The sequence below is a fragment of the Anomaloglossus baeobatrachus genome, chromosome 4 (genome assembly GCF_048569485.1).
Source record: "Anomaloglossus baeobatrachus isolate aAnoBae1 chromosome 4, aAnoBae1.hap1, whole genome shotgun sequence".
Classification (NCBI taxonomy): domain Eukaryota; kingdom Metazoa; phylum Chordata; class Amphibia; order Anura; family Aromobatidae; genus Anomaloglossus; species Anomaloglossus baeobatrachus.
The window spans coordinates 481,654,598-481,669,415 of record NC_134356.1 but is presented as its reverse complement, the minus strand read 5'-3'; the positions used below and the strand labels follow the sequence as shown (position 1 = coordinate 481,669,415).

General features: G+C 44.2%; 1 protein-coding gene across 1 annotated transcript in view; it reads right to left on the bottom strand.

Annotated features, from left to right (window-relative positions):
- MNS1 (meiosis specific nuclear structural 1) overlaps positions 1-14,818 on the bottom strand; it is a 90,052-nt gene that overhangs the window by 64,734 nt on the left and 10,500 nt on the right. Inside the window, exon 2 of the mRNA XM_075342736.1 lies at positions 2,472-2,687. Coding sequence (XP_075198851.1) covers positions 2,472-2,687 — 216 coding nt within the window. The remainder of the gene's footprint in view (positions 1-2,471; positions 2,688-14,818) is intronic.

Genomic DNA, 14,818 nt, shown 5'->3' with positions numbered 1-14,818 from the left:
ACACACACACCGGCATTACCTCAGTGACGTCCCCGCTGGCAGCGCGATTCACTTCAGTTGCTGCATGGAGCTCACAGGAGCGGCGGTGTTCTACTGCCGCTCCTGTTAGCTTCATGTAGCAGAGCTGAATGCGTCGCGGGACCTCTGTGGATTACGCCGGACCTGGAGGGGTATTTGGGGATTTTAATCAAGTGGTGAAAGAGGGTGTTTTTTTTTTTGTCTTTTATTCCAAATAAAGGATTTTTTCGGGTGTGTGTGTGTTTATTTACTTTCACTTACAGGATAATCATGGAATGTGTCTCATAGACGCCTGCCATGATTAACCTAGGACTTAGTGTCAGCTATAGGTTGCTGCTATTAACTCCTTATTACCTCGATTGCCACTGCACCAGGGCAATTTGGGATGAGCCGGGTAGAGTCCCGGGACTGTGGCATCTAAAGGATGCGGCACTTCCGGGCGGCTGCTGGCTGATATTGTTAGGCCGGGGGGCTACCCATAACGTGGGGCTCCCCATCCTGAGAATACCAGCCTGGCTTTACCCTGGCTGGTATCAAAATAATTTTTTTAATTATTTATTTATCTATTTTACTGCACGATATAGACCCGCCCACCTGCGGCTGTGATTGGTTGCAGTGAGACAGCTGTCACTCAGCGTGGGGGTGTGTCTGACTGCAACCAATCATAGGCGCCGGTGGGCGGGGAAAGCAGGGAATACCAGATTGAATAATGAGTTGCCGGCATTTTCAAAAGAGGAAAAGCCGCCGGAGCAGTGTGACAGCCGTGCAGCGCCGCGCCGGTGATCGGTGAGTATGAGAGAGGGGGAGAGACAGACCGACCGACAGAGAGAGAGAGAGAGACACACAGACAGAGCGACCAACTGACAGAGAAAGAGACAGACCGACCGACAGACAGACATATTTGCAGATGATACTAAACTCTGCAGGGTAATCAATACAGAGGAGGATAATTTTATATTACAGGGAGATTTATGTAAATTGGAGGATTGGGCTGAGAAGTGGCAATTGAAGTTTAATGTAGATAAATGTAAGGTCATGCACTTGGGTAGAGGAAATAACATTTATGATTATGTACTTAATTGTAGAACACTGGGTAAAACAGACACAAAAAAAGACTTGGGTGTATGGTTGGATGGTAAACTTCACTTTAGTGGACAGTGTCAGGCAGCTGCTGCCAGGGCTAATAAAATAATGGGATGTATTAAAAGAGGTATAAGTGTTCATGAAAAAAATATAGTTCTACCTCTGTACAAGTCACTAGTGCGACCGCACTTAGAATACTGTGTACAATTCTGGTCACCGATATATAAGAAGGACATAGCTGAACTGGAGAGGGTGCAGAGAAGAGCCACCAAGATTATTAGAGGAATGGGTGGGCTGCAATACCAAGACAGGTTATTAAACTTGGGGTTATTTAGTTTGGAAAAACGAAGGCTTAGGGGGGATCTAATCACAATGTATAAATATATGAGGGGACAGTACAGAGACCTTTCCAAAGATCTTTTTACACCTAGGCCTGCGACTGGAACACGGGGGCATCCGCTACGTCTTGAGGAAAGAAGGTTTAATCATAATCACAGACGAGGATTCTTTACTGTACGAGCAGTGAGACTATGGAACTCTCTGCCGCATGATGTTGTAATGAGTGATTCACTACTAACATTTAAGCAGAGCCTGGATGCCTTTCTTGAAAAATTTAATATTACCAGTTATGTATATTAGATTTTATGACAGGGTATTGATCCAGGGAACTAGTCTGATTGCCGGATGTGGAGTCAGGAAGGAAATGTTTTCCCCATTGGAACTTGTTTGCCACATTGGGGTTTTTTTGCCTTCCTCTGGATCAACATGTTAGGCTACGGGTTGAACTAGATGGACTTAGAGTCTCCCTTCAACCTTATAAACTATGATACTATGACAGAGGGAGATTCACCGACATCCACAGACAGAGATTGACCGACATTGACAGAGAAAATACCTGCGTTTTGCTTGTCAAAAAAGCATGCGGAACGCAACAAAAATGCAGTCCAAGTGCATTTTGGTTGCGTTTTGACCTACATCATTGATTTCAATGGGTGGAGAATGCAGCTACAACAAACAAAAGAAGTGACATGCTGCTTTTTTTTCCGCAGCGATCTTGGGCATCCAAAACGCTGCGTTTACAAACGCAGCGTGTGCATTGATTTTTCGGCTTTCTCATAGACTTTGCTGGAGAAGCTGAACTCATGCAATTTGGCACCGAAACGCTGCAGTTCAAAACGCAGCGTTTCCGCAAACGCAACGTGCGCACATAGCCTAAAAGCTAGTATGCTGAACCTTCTGGACAAAGCGTGTTGGGACACATGCTCATAACTTACTTTGGGCTTTTCACAGTACTGTTCTAGGGAATCCTTGGATGAGAATGGCTGATCTGTGCAAAATGGGTCTTTATGTGAGAAAAGAGCTTCACTTACCTGCTGGAGTGTTTCCTCCATCCTCTTCTCCTGTTCTTCATCCTGAAGTCTCCTCAGAAAGCGTTTCTTTTCCACACGTTCTTCACTCTTCAAGCATGCGTCCATTTGCTGTTCTTGGTTCAGTTTCTTAATCTGGTCTTCTCGAATAAATTCTTGGCGCCTAGCTTCTGCTATCATCTTCTCCCTTTGACCATAGGTCACACCTCTCTTTGAAACCTAAAAAAAAAGAAATATATAAAGGAAGATGATTTATTAGTGGTTTTGTTATATGCAAAAAAAGTAAGAAAACGGTGCCAGATTTAATACAATCCAGTACATGGCATAATATGTTTAACACATCTCGCTGGTCGTAAAGTAGGCTCACAATACCTTCTAAACTTATACAGATATATACTGTACATGTATATTTAAGAAAAAGTATACAGGATCTCAGTGTTGATAAACGCAGTTTATTAAAATTTAAAAAATGCATATCACTATTATATAGTCAATATATTAACCTACCACTGAGATATGTATATTATATATCTGTTCCTATGTTAGATTAAAAAGAAGCTGACATGTAAAACGATATATAAATAGAGTTATGTATATATGTATCCAAATAATTACTGGATCAGGTAGCACATAATCCTAGATTATAAATATACAGCACTAGTCCGGGCTTGAATAAACCCTACTGATATATGCCCCGTAACAAATGGTATAATTATTGAACATTAAAAAGCGTCTAATCTAAGGGGATATAATTATTGCTAAATACTATCCAACTGATGGATTACGGTAGATCCCCTTGGATTGGACACTTTTCATTTTGCAATATAAGTACTCTGAGCATTCTTTGTGTTAGAGGGAATATGGCATCAGAATATGACCCTGTGTTTACATCTGCTTCTTGTGTTAAAGTATTTTTAAGACATTTTCGTCAATGCTTTTTTTTTTTTTCATATCACCATCTGTATGACAAATAAAAAATGAAATCTTAACGATTTCACACTGACCAGGGCTTTTTAAGACTAACTTCTTGTTTCAAGAAAATTCACACGTACATCAACAGCAATGATCAAATCCTGACACCATCTTTTGTATTGAAGCATGCAATTAGCATGTGCAAAGGTCACTATCAATGGAGGGTGTGCAGCGTCAGCTGTGACATCAACTAATCTGAATGGTTTATCCCGTATTATCAGTCACTGTTATCCTACCTCTGCTGATAAGGAGCTTGTTGAAAACACTTAAGCTGGGTTCACACTAAACGACAGCGACAACGACGTCGCTGTTACGTCACCATTTTCGGTGACGTAACAGCGACCTTGTAAGTCGCTGTTATGATCGCTGCTTAGCTGTCAAGCACAGCAGAAGCAGCGATCATAACGTCGCTGTGCTACATGTTCAGAGAGCAGGGAGCCGCGCTTAGCGCTGGCTCCTTGCTCTCCTAGGTACAGTACACATCGGGTTAATTAACCCGGTGTGTGCTGCAGCTACATGTCACAGTTCAGAGAACGGAGCCGCGCGCACTGCTTAGCGCTGGCTCCTTGCTCTCCTTGCTACAGTATACATCGGGTTAATTACCCGATGCGTACTGCAGCCACATGTGCACAGTGCAGGAGCCGGCACTGGCAGCAAGAGCGGAGGCTGGTAACCAGCGTAAACATCGGGTAACCAGGGAAAGGTCTTCCCTTGGTTACCCGATGTTTACGCTGGTTACAGCTTACCGCAGCTGCCAGTGCCGGCTCCTGCTCGCTTCATTTCGTCGCTCTCTCGCTGTCACACACAGCGATGTGTGTGTCACAGCGGGAGAGTGACGACCAAAAAATGAAGCTGGACATTCAGCAACGACCGGCGACCTCACAGCAGGGGCCAGGTCGTTGCTGGATGTCACACACAGCGACAGCGACGGGACGTCGCTGCAACGTCACAGAAAATGGTGACGTAGCAGCGACGTCGTTGTCGTTGTCGCTGTGTGTGACACCAGCTTTACTACAGGGGCTGCTGATAAGTCTTTGGCTTTACCCAGAAAAAAACAAGAAAGAATGATGAAACTCTACATTTATTCCACATACTCTCGACTGATGTCAACACACTTCTTACATCAGTATTCCAAGTTCTGTAAAGGACCCTTTACACACTGAGACTTTCTAGCGATCCCACCAGCGATCCCAACCTGGCCGGGATCGCTACAAAGTCTCTGGTGAGTCGCTGGTGAGCTGTCAAACATGCAAACCTGGAAAACAACGCAACAGCGATACGGACCTGCAGAATGACCTAGCTAGTCATTGGGGACGTTGTAAAGCAGCTTTTTGAAAGGGAAGTCGCTAACGAAGTCACTGTAAAGGCCCCTTTACACACTGAGACTTTCTAGCAATCATGCTGCACAGCGGGAAACAAAGGACCGAAGAATGGTCCTGAGAGATGTGTAGTGATCAGCAACTTCACAGCAGGGGCCAGGTCGCTGATGTGTTTCACACACAGCAATGTCGCTGGGGAGGTCGCTATAACGTCACAAAACCACTGACGTTACAGCGATGTCGTTTGCGATGTTGCAGTGTGTAAAGGGGCCTTTAGACTAGCAAAAAGAAGGATTTCGGTTGTGCCTCAACCCAGGCATCCGTAGCAGCCATGGCATCCGAAATGGTGTGAAATTTGGTACCCTTGAGGTGTCTCTTCAGGTTTGGAAACAGATGATAGTCGAAGGGAGCTAGATCTGGTGAACAAGGTGGATGGTCAACCAGCTGGAATCCCAGCTCTGCAAGTTTTGCCGTGGTCGCTTGTGCAGGGTGAGCGGAGGACTTGTCTTGCAGGAACAAGATTCCTTTGGACAGCTTGTGGCGCATTTTGGCCTTCAAAGCTGCCTTCAATTGGTCCAAAAGTTCAATGTAATACCTTGCATTGATGGTGGAACCCTTTTGAAGGTAGTCCACTAGCAGCACACCCTCCTTATCCCAGAACACAGACGCCATCACCTTAGTGGCTGCTTTTTGCACCCTTAACTTCTTTGGCCAAGTTGAAAAACTGTTCTTCAACTCTTTTGACTGCTTCTTGTTTTCAAAGTCATACAAATAAATCCAGGTCTCATCCACAGTGACCAGTCGATCCAGGAAGTTCTTATCAGTCCAGAATCACTGACAAATTGACCGGGAAGTTTTCACTCGCATGCTTCTCTGATCTGTTGTCAAACATTTGGGGACTTACTTTGCAGATAGCTTCCTCATGTTCAAATGTTCATGGATAATGACACAAACATGTTCACGGAAAATCCCCCATGATGTCTACTATTGCTTTATCTGAAATTCGTCAATTCTGCAGTAGGAGGTTGTGCACAGCATCGACGATCTCCAGAACAACCACCACTCTCGGTCGTCCAGGACGTTCCTCATCATTGGTGCTGAAGTGGCCCATTTTAAATTTAGCAACCTAGTTCTTAACTGTGGAATATTAAGGCCATTAATCCCCCAATGTCTGTGACATATCACCATGAATATCCTTTGCGGACTTTCCTTGCAGAAACAATAATTTTTTTCACTTTTCTGCTCTCAGTTGCTGTGAATATCACATTAGTCTCCGCCATTGTTTTCCCGCGTGCGTAGCACATTGTTGCCATAAGCAACAAACATAAAATTTTGAAAACATATATTAGACACATAAGGTTTTCATGTGATGTAACATTTGTTACCATAGAAACAAAAAAAGATCACAAGGTCAAAAGACTTATCAGCAGCCCCTCGTAAAAGAGCAATAAAGCCGGGGTCATACTAGCGTATAGAAACCAAAGTGAGAGCATTGGATGCTGATGACACTTAGCTCAGATTCTGCTGTGAGTGTGAGCTGGGAGTTATTTTACTGTGATCTGATTCTCTTGTGTGCAAGAATCGGATCACAGGTGCGGAGAAGATGGAGAAATGAATCTCTCCATCTTCTCCATTGTCTGCCTCAGGGTATATCAGACTGTACTCAGATGACATCCGATTGAAGTCCAATGTTTCATACATACACATGCGTTATCAGAGACACCCTGCCAATAGCAACATAGCAGTGATTTTTTTCCTGTCAGTTCAGAGTAGAGGAAAAAATCTCACAGATCTGCAACACTTACTAACATTGGTCTGAGTGCAATGCGAGATTTTCGCACATTGCACTTGTCCAATTTTGTACGCTAATGTGAGTAAACCCCAAGTCTGAAGAAGAAAAAAAAAAAAAAAAAAACAAAAACCTCCAGTGGCCAGTGTGAAAATTGCTCTGCGCATGGTCAGAACCACAGGAGTCTTCTGAGCATGCACAGTGCGCGTCTGAAGCCGACAAGCAAGTACCCGGATTACAAGACTGCGGGAATGGTAAGCGCGCAGGCGCGGGATCTCAAGGAGCTGACAGTGATGTTGCTAATGTAAATCCATGATAGCACGCCCACAGGAGCGTAATACCACAGAAAGCATGCAAACGCCAACAGGGAGATGCAACGCCCAGGGGACCAGCCCCTCTGATCATTTACATAGGGAACATGTAAGTAATAAAACATTTTTTAATACATTCATAGTACACACTATTACAACACAGGGATGCGTAGGAAGGGGTTACTAGGCCACACATCGCCCTGCTTGTAGGTCAGAATGCATATGGGATTTGACAGGTTCCCTTTAAACAATAGGTTATTCACTGAAGACCCATTCCCTTCTAGTGCAGGTGTGTCTCCGCATTCTATGGTGTGAATATATACTATACATACACACAGTAAATCACAAAAGTGAGTACACCGCTAATATTTTTGGAAATATTTTATTATATCTTTTCATGGGACAATAGTGAAGATATGACACTTTGATACAATGTAAAGTAGTCTGTACATCTTGTATAACAGTGTACATATGGCGTGCCCTCTAAGTAACAACACACAGCCATTAATATCAAAACCGCTGGCAACAAAACTGAGTACACCCCTATGTGAAAATGGCCAAATTGTGTCCAATTAGCCATTTTCCCTCCCAGGTGTAATGTGGCTCATTAGTGTTACAAGATGACAGATGTGAATGGGGAGCAGCTCACACACTCTTGCATACTGGTCACTGGAAGTTCAACATGGCACTCATGGCAAAGATTTCTCTGAGGAGCTGAAAAAAGAATTGTGTCACTCTACATATAGTTGGCCTACGCTATATGAAGATTGCCAAATCACTGAAACTGAGCTGCAGAACAGTGGGCAAGACCATACAATGGTTTAACAAGACAGGTTCCACTCGGAACAGGACTCACCATCGTCGATATCCAGAGTTTGTCTTTTCAAAATAGACATATTAGTGCTGTCAGCGTTGCTGCAGAGGTTAAAGGTGTGGTGGTGGTGGTGGGGGGTCAGCCTGTCAATGCTCAGACGCTCACACTGCATCAAATTGGTCTGCATGGAAGTTATCTCAGAAGGAAGCATCTTCTACAGATGATGCACAAGAAAGCCCGCAAACATTATCCTGAAGACAAGCAGACTAAGGATATTGATTACTGGAACCATGTGCTGTGGCCTAATGAAACCAAAATAAATTTTTTTGGTTCAGATGGTGTCAATCACGTGTGGTGGCAGCCAGGCAAGGAGTACAAGGCAAGTGTATCCTGCCTATAGTCAAGCATGGTGGAGGGAGTGTTATAGTTTGGGGCTACATGACTGTTGCTGGCAGCTACAGTTCATTGAGGGAACTATGAATGCCAACATGTACTGTGACATACTGAAGCAGAACATGATGCCCTCCCTTCGGAAACTGGACCGCAGGGCAGTATTCCAACATGTTAACTACCCCAAACACACCTCCAAGATGACCACTTGCTTGCTAAAGAATCTGAGGGTAAAGGTGCTGGACTGGCCAAGCATGTCTCCAGACCTAAACCCTACTGAGCATCTGTGGTGCATCCTCAAATGTAAGGTGGAACACAATGGCTCTAAGGCCCGTTTCACACGTCAGTGAAAAACAGTGACGTTTTTCACTGGCGTGTAAAACACGCACATGTCCCTGCGTGTGCCGTGATTCACGGCACACGTGGGTTGTCTAAGTGCAATCCGGGCTCCGTTCTCCGTGGCCCGTGATTGCACTTAGAAAACAACTCACCTGTGTGCGCTCCCGCTGTCGATGGTGCTGATAGCTCCCGCGGTGCAGCATCCGGCCGGCGGTGACCCCCGCAGCAGCTGCTTCCGGGTCGGCTGTGTCGCGCATAATGAATATGCGCGACAATAATGAGCCGGCTCAGAAGCAGCAGGGAGAACGGGCTGCAGAGGACATCGCTGGACGCCGGGTGAGTAAAAATGATTTTTATTTTAAAAGCACGTTTTTTTCTGGCACGTGTTTCACGGACCACACCACTGCGTGGTCCGTGGAACATCAGTGATGCCAGAAAAAAATGGACATGTCTCCGTGCGGCAATCACGCACACGCGGGTACGCCGCACGGAGACACGTGCAGTGAAAAATCACTGACGTGTGAGCAGACCCATTCATTATAATGGGTCTGCGTACAGTTAGGTCCAAAAATATTTGGACAGTGACACAATTTTCGCGAGTTGGGCTCTGCATGCCACCACATTGGATTTGAAATGAAACCTCTACAACAGAATTCAAGTGCAGATTGTAACGTTTAATTTGAAGGTTTGAACAAAAATATCTGATAGAAATTGTAGGAATTGTACACATTTCTTTACAAACACTCCACATTTTAGGAGGTCAAAAGTAATTGGACAAATAAACCAAACCCAAACAAAATATTTATATTTTCAATATTTTGTTGCGAATCCTTTGGAGGCAATCACTGCTTTAAGTCTGGAACCCATGGAGATCACCAAACGCTGGGTTTCCTCCTTCTTAATGCTTTGCCAGGCCTTTACAGCCGCAGCCTTCAGGTCTTGCTTGTTTGTGGGTCTTTCCGTCTTAAGTCTGGATTTGAGCAAGTGAAATGCATGCTCAATTGGGTTAAGATCTGGTGATTGACTTGGCCATTGCAGAATGTTCCACTTTTTTGCACTCATGAACTCCTGGGTAGCTTTGGCTGTATGCTTGGGGTCATTGTCCATCTGTACTATGAAGCGCCGTCCGATCAACTTTGCGGCATTTGGCTGAATCTGGGCTGAAAGTATATCCCGGTACACTTCAGAATTCATCCGGCTACTCTTGTCTGCTGTTATGTCATCAATAAACACAAGTGACCCAGTGCCATTGAAAGACACGCATGCCCATGCCATCACGTTGCCTCCACCATGTTTTACAGAGGATGTGGTGTGCCTTGGATCATGTGCCGCTCCCTTTCTTCTCCAAACTTTTTTCTTCCCATCATTCTGGTACAGGTTGATCTTGGTCTCATCTGTCCATAGAATACTTTTCCAGAACTGAGCTGGCTTCATGAGGTGTTTTTCAGCAAATTTAACTCTGGCCTGTCTATTTATGGAATTGATGAATGGTTTGCATCTAGATGTGAACCCTTTGTATTTACTTTCATGGTGTCTTCTCTTTACTGTTGACTTAGAGACAGATACACCTACTTCACTGAGAGTGTTCTGGACTTCAGTTGATGTTGTGAACGGGTTCTTCTTCACCAAAGAAAGTATGCGGCGATCATCCACCACTGTTGTCATCCGTGGACGCCCAGGCCTTTTTGAGTTCCCAAGCTCACCAGTCAATTCCTTTTTTCTCAGACTGTACCCGACTGTTGATTTTGCTACTCCAAGCATGTCTGCTATCTCTCTGATGGATTTTTTCTTTTTTGTCAGCCTCAGGATGTTCTGCTTCACCTCAATTGAGAGTTCCTTAGACCGCATGTTGTCTGGTCACAGCAACAGCTTCCAAATGCAAAACCACACACCTGTAATCAACCCCAGACCTTTTAACTACTTCATTGATTACAGGTTAACGAGGGAGACGCCTTCAGAGTTAATTGCAGCCCTTAGAGTCCCTTGTCCAATTACTTTTGGTCCCTTGAAAAAGAGGAGGCTATGCATTACAGAGCTATGATTCCTAAACCCTTTCTCCGATTTGGATGTGAAAACTCTCATATTGCAGCTGGGAGTGTGCACTTTCAGCCCATATTATATATATAATTGTATTTCTGAACATGTTTTTGTAAACAGCTAAAATAACAAAACTTGTGTCACTGTCCAAATATTTCCGGACCTAACTGTATGTCAGTGATTCTGGTAAGTTTTAAAAAAAGCACAAACGTCCCAGAATCACTGACATGTGAAAGGGGCCTAACATCCACCAGGTCCATGATGTTGTCATGGAGGATGAAAGAGGATCCAGCAGCTCCTAGGAAGCTCTAGAGAGCGCCATGCCCAAGAGAAATAAGAGTGCTTGAAAATGGAATATAACGAAAAAACACAAACAACCATCATATGCACACGGATACATTCACTGTATCCAGATGAATGAATGAATGTCTCCCTAGATGGGTTCTATACGCACCTATACATCCTTATTACAATCATATTATTATTATTATAATTATTATTATTATTATTATCATTATTATTATTAATAATAATCACGGAACACTAATTTCATAGGGTCGGTGTACAGCTTCTAAATCTTTTTTGGAAATACAAATTTTTCTAGTTTTCTCATTTTTTTTTTTATAGCTGTTAATTATTTATGCCTCAACTGAAACCCGAGCAATGACGATAACGACATAGGCAAAGTGTCCAACTACCAATACATGATAGAAAGCTTATAACATTGGGGTTTGAATGTCGCTAAATATCATTTTTGCACTTCCTGTTTTTTTTTTTTTAATCACATTCGATACTTGCAGCTCTTCCAGGTAGCTCACAGTCTTAATAATTAATTCTTTTAAACGAATAAATTCATTAGGTTTCGGTTTTTAGTATTATGGTTTGGCTTTTTTTTTTTTTATCTCCATACGTGTCTCTTGAACTCTGACACAGGGTGTCCTTTTTTGAAAATAATGATGTGCATAAATTGCAAACCTGACATCGTGCTGTAACCTGGTGATTCCCCTGTGGAAGAAAAGTGATGTCGACACGCATTGAGAAATAAACCACCCTTCATCTGCACAAAGTGCATTGGTCTTTGTTATTTCCCAGCAGCGCAGTCATCATCATCACCACGCCGTTTGTCTGGTTCTCCTGCATCACTTTAAGCCTTAGGGCTCGTGGTTCCTGCAACTGGTTACAGGCTCTGATCTTGTTGTGTGCTACATAACTCACCAAGATGAGCACATACTCTGCATATATTGATATCAGTCCATTGGATAAGCCCCTATTTTCCCTGTTCTTTCTTATAGTTTCCCATAGTACATGTTGGCATAAATGGTTCCCTCAATGAACTGTAGCTCCCCAGAGCCACCAGCACTCATGCAGCCCCAAACCATGACACTCCTACCACCATGCTTGACTGTACGCAAGACACACTAGTCTTTGTACTCCTCTCCTGGTTGCTGTCACACGCTTGACATCATCGAAACCAAATAATTTTATCTGGCTCACATCAGACCACAGGACATCGTTCCACAAACCAATGTCCTTAGTTTGCTTGTCTTCAATAAACTGCAGGCTTTGTTGTGCTTCATCTTTAGAAGAGACTCCCCTCTGGGACGACAGCCATGCAGACCAATTTGATGCAGTGTGCCGTGTGTGGTGTGAGCACTGACAGGCTGACCCCCTCAACCCTTTAAAGGGACTGTATCGTCTAATTTTTTTTTTTTTTTTTTTTGTAGGCCAAATCAGCTAACAATATTATTATAAGTGTGTAACAACTATTTTCTTAATGTATTTCAACTTTTAAATATGTAAAATAAAACTTTTATATTAAAAATACTTATAATTGCCAGTAGGGGGAGCTTCTTCCTGTCTACACATCAAAAAGCTATAGTAATCCTTAGTAAAATTACGATAGCTGCAAATTTGGGCAGTCACTAGATGACATGCCTATTCTCCTCCCCTTTTAGGTGTTACACTGCACCCAAAAGGGGAGGAGGTGTATTTCATAGTAATGTGTCGCCATTTTCTGGGTGACTGTATATGAATTGTACAGCTCCACCCGGAAGTAAAGTGGAAACACATTTATACATATATATATACAGACTGCGGTAATTAGTCTCCCGTGCGGCCGCAGGCCCGCTCCCGTGCGCTCATCAAGTCTCCCGTGCGGCTGCAGGCCCGCTCCCGTGCGGGAGATGAAGCATCTGGAAATCAAGTGAACAGTAGAAAAAAAATAAAAAAGACATACTCACCTGTCTGCAGACTCCCGGTGCCATGCCCGCTTCCAGCTCCTCTTACGGTACCGCCACTCCGGCTGTGTGTCGGCTCCAAGGCTCGTCCGATGGATGCAGGACCTGGCGGAGAATCACCTGATGCAGTCACCTGACGCATCAGCTGATCGCAAGTCGAGCGGTGACGCCGGCTTTTTACCGCCCGGCTATCAGCTGATGCCGTCAGGAGACTATCAGCTGATCACCGGCAGCTCCTGCAGCGATCGGACAGGAGCCAGCACGTAAGTGTATAGGGTTTTGGGGGGGGGGGTTTTCACTGATGCATCAGCTGATTGTATAAACAGCTTTTATACAATCAGCTGATGTGTGATGTGATTCACATCCTTTATCCTGACACAACATCTGATCGGTATGCCTTCCAGCAAACCGATCAGATGATATTGGATGGCGCGGGACCCTTGACCCAGGATTACTGCGGAGGGGGGATCTTTATTTCAATAAAGATGGAGTCACTAATTGTGTTGTGTTGTGTTTTATTTCTAATAAAAATATTTTTCTGTGTGTTGTGTTTTATTTTATTTTATCTTTACTAGAAAGTCATGGTGGCCATGTCTAATATTGGCGTGACACCATGAATTTCGGGCTTAGGGCCAGCTGATAATATAAAGCTAGCCCTAACCCCATTATTACCCAGCGAGCCACCCGGCATCAGGGCAGCTGAAGAGTTGGATACAGCGCCAGAAGATAGCTCTTCTATGAAAGCACCATTTTCTGGGGTGGCCGCGGACTGCAATACGCAGCATGGTTGCCCAGAAAGCTTGGGTACTCTGCACTGCATATTCCAATCCCCAGCTGCCTAGTTGTACCTGGCTGGACTCTAAAATTGGGCGAAGCCCACGTCTTTTTTTTATTTTAATTATTTCATGAAAGTCATGAAATAATTTAAAAAAAAAGGGCTTTGCTATATTTTTGGTTCACAACCGGGTACAAATAGGCAGCTGGGGGTTGGGGGCAGCCCGTACCTACCTGCTGTACCTGGCTAGCATACAAAAATATGGCGAAGCCCATGTCATTTTTTTGGGGGGCAAAAAACTACTGCATACAGTCCTGGATGGAGGATGCTGAGCCTTGTTATGCAGCTGCTGTCTGCTCTACTGCATACATTATTGGATGAAGCATGCTGAGCCTTGTAGTTCTGCAGCTGCTGTCTGCTCTCCTGCATACACTATTAGATGGAGTATGCTGAGCCTTGTAGTTCTGCTCCCCCTGCCTGTCCCTCCAACATACAGTCCTGGATGGAGCATGCTGAGCCTTGTAGTTCTGCAGCTGTCTGCTCTCCTGCATACACTAGTGGAGAATGAAGAACATATTGAAGAAGGAAATGTCAGACCTTTTATCTTTTTTTATTTTTTAAACAATCTTTAATGGCATTGTTCAATGATAAAAACGCATAAAAACGCAGTGAGCAAAAACGCGGTAATAAATCATGCGTTGTTGCCGCGGTTTTTTGCAACAGATGCTTTTTTGTACGTTTTTTGCTACAAAAAAACGCACAAAAAAGCAGCATAAAAAAAAGCAGTGTGTGAACCTAGCCTTACTTTCAGTTATAGTTTAGTGATGAGGGGGTGTCATATAGACGCCTTCCATCAGTAAACTATGACTTATTGGCAGCTATGGGCTGCTGCCATTAACTCCTTCATTACCTCGATTGCCACCGCATCACGGCAACGGGAAGACCTGTGAAAAGTCCGGCACTGTCGCATCTAATGGATGCGGCAATTACGGGTGGCTGCTGGATGATATTTTTAGGCTGGGGGCTCCCCATAACGTGGGCCTCCGCAGCCTGAGAATACCAGCCCCCAGCTGTGATGCTTTATCCTGGCTGGTTAGAAAAATTGGGGCGGACCGCATGCTGTATTTGATAATTTTTTTGGTTTACTGTACCCTATGGCAGCTGTGATTGGTTTGGTTGCACTGTGACAGCTGTCACTCAGCACTGGGGTGTGTCTGCCCGCAACCAATCACAGCCAACGGTGAGCAGGGAAGGAGTGAATACGAGATGGAATAATGAGCCGGCTTTGGAAGATGAAAGCCACCGCCGTGAGAGCAGTGTGACAGCCGCCCGGTCATTGGTGAGTATGAAGCGCTTGCTCCTACCCC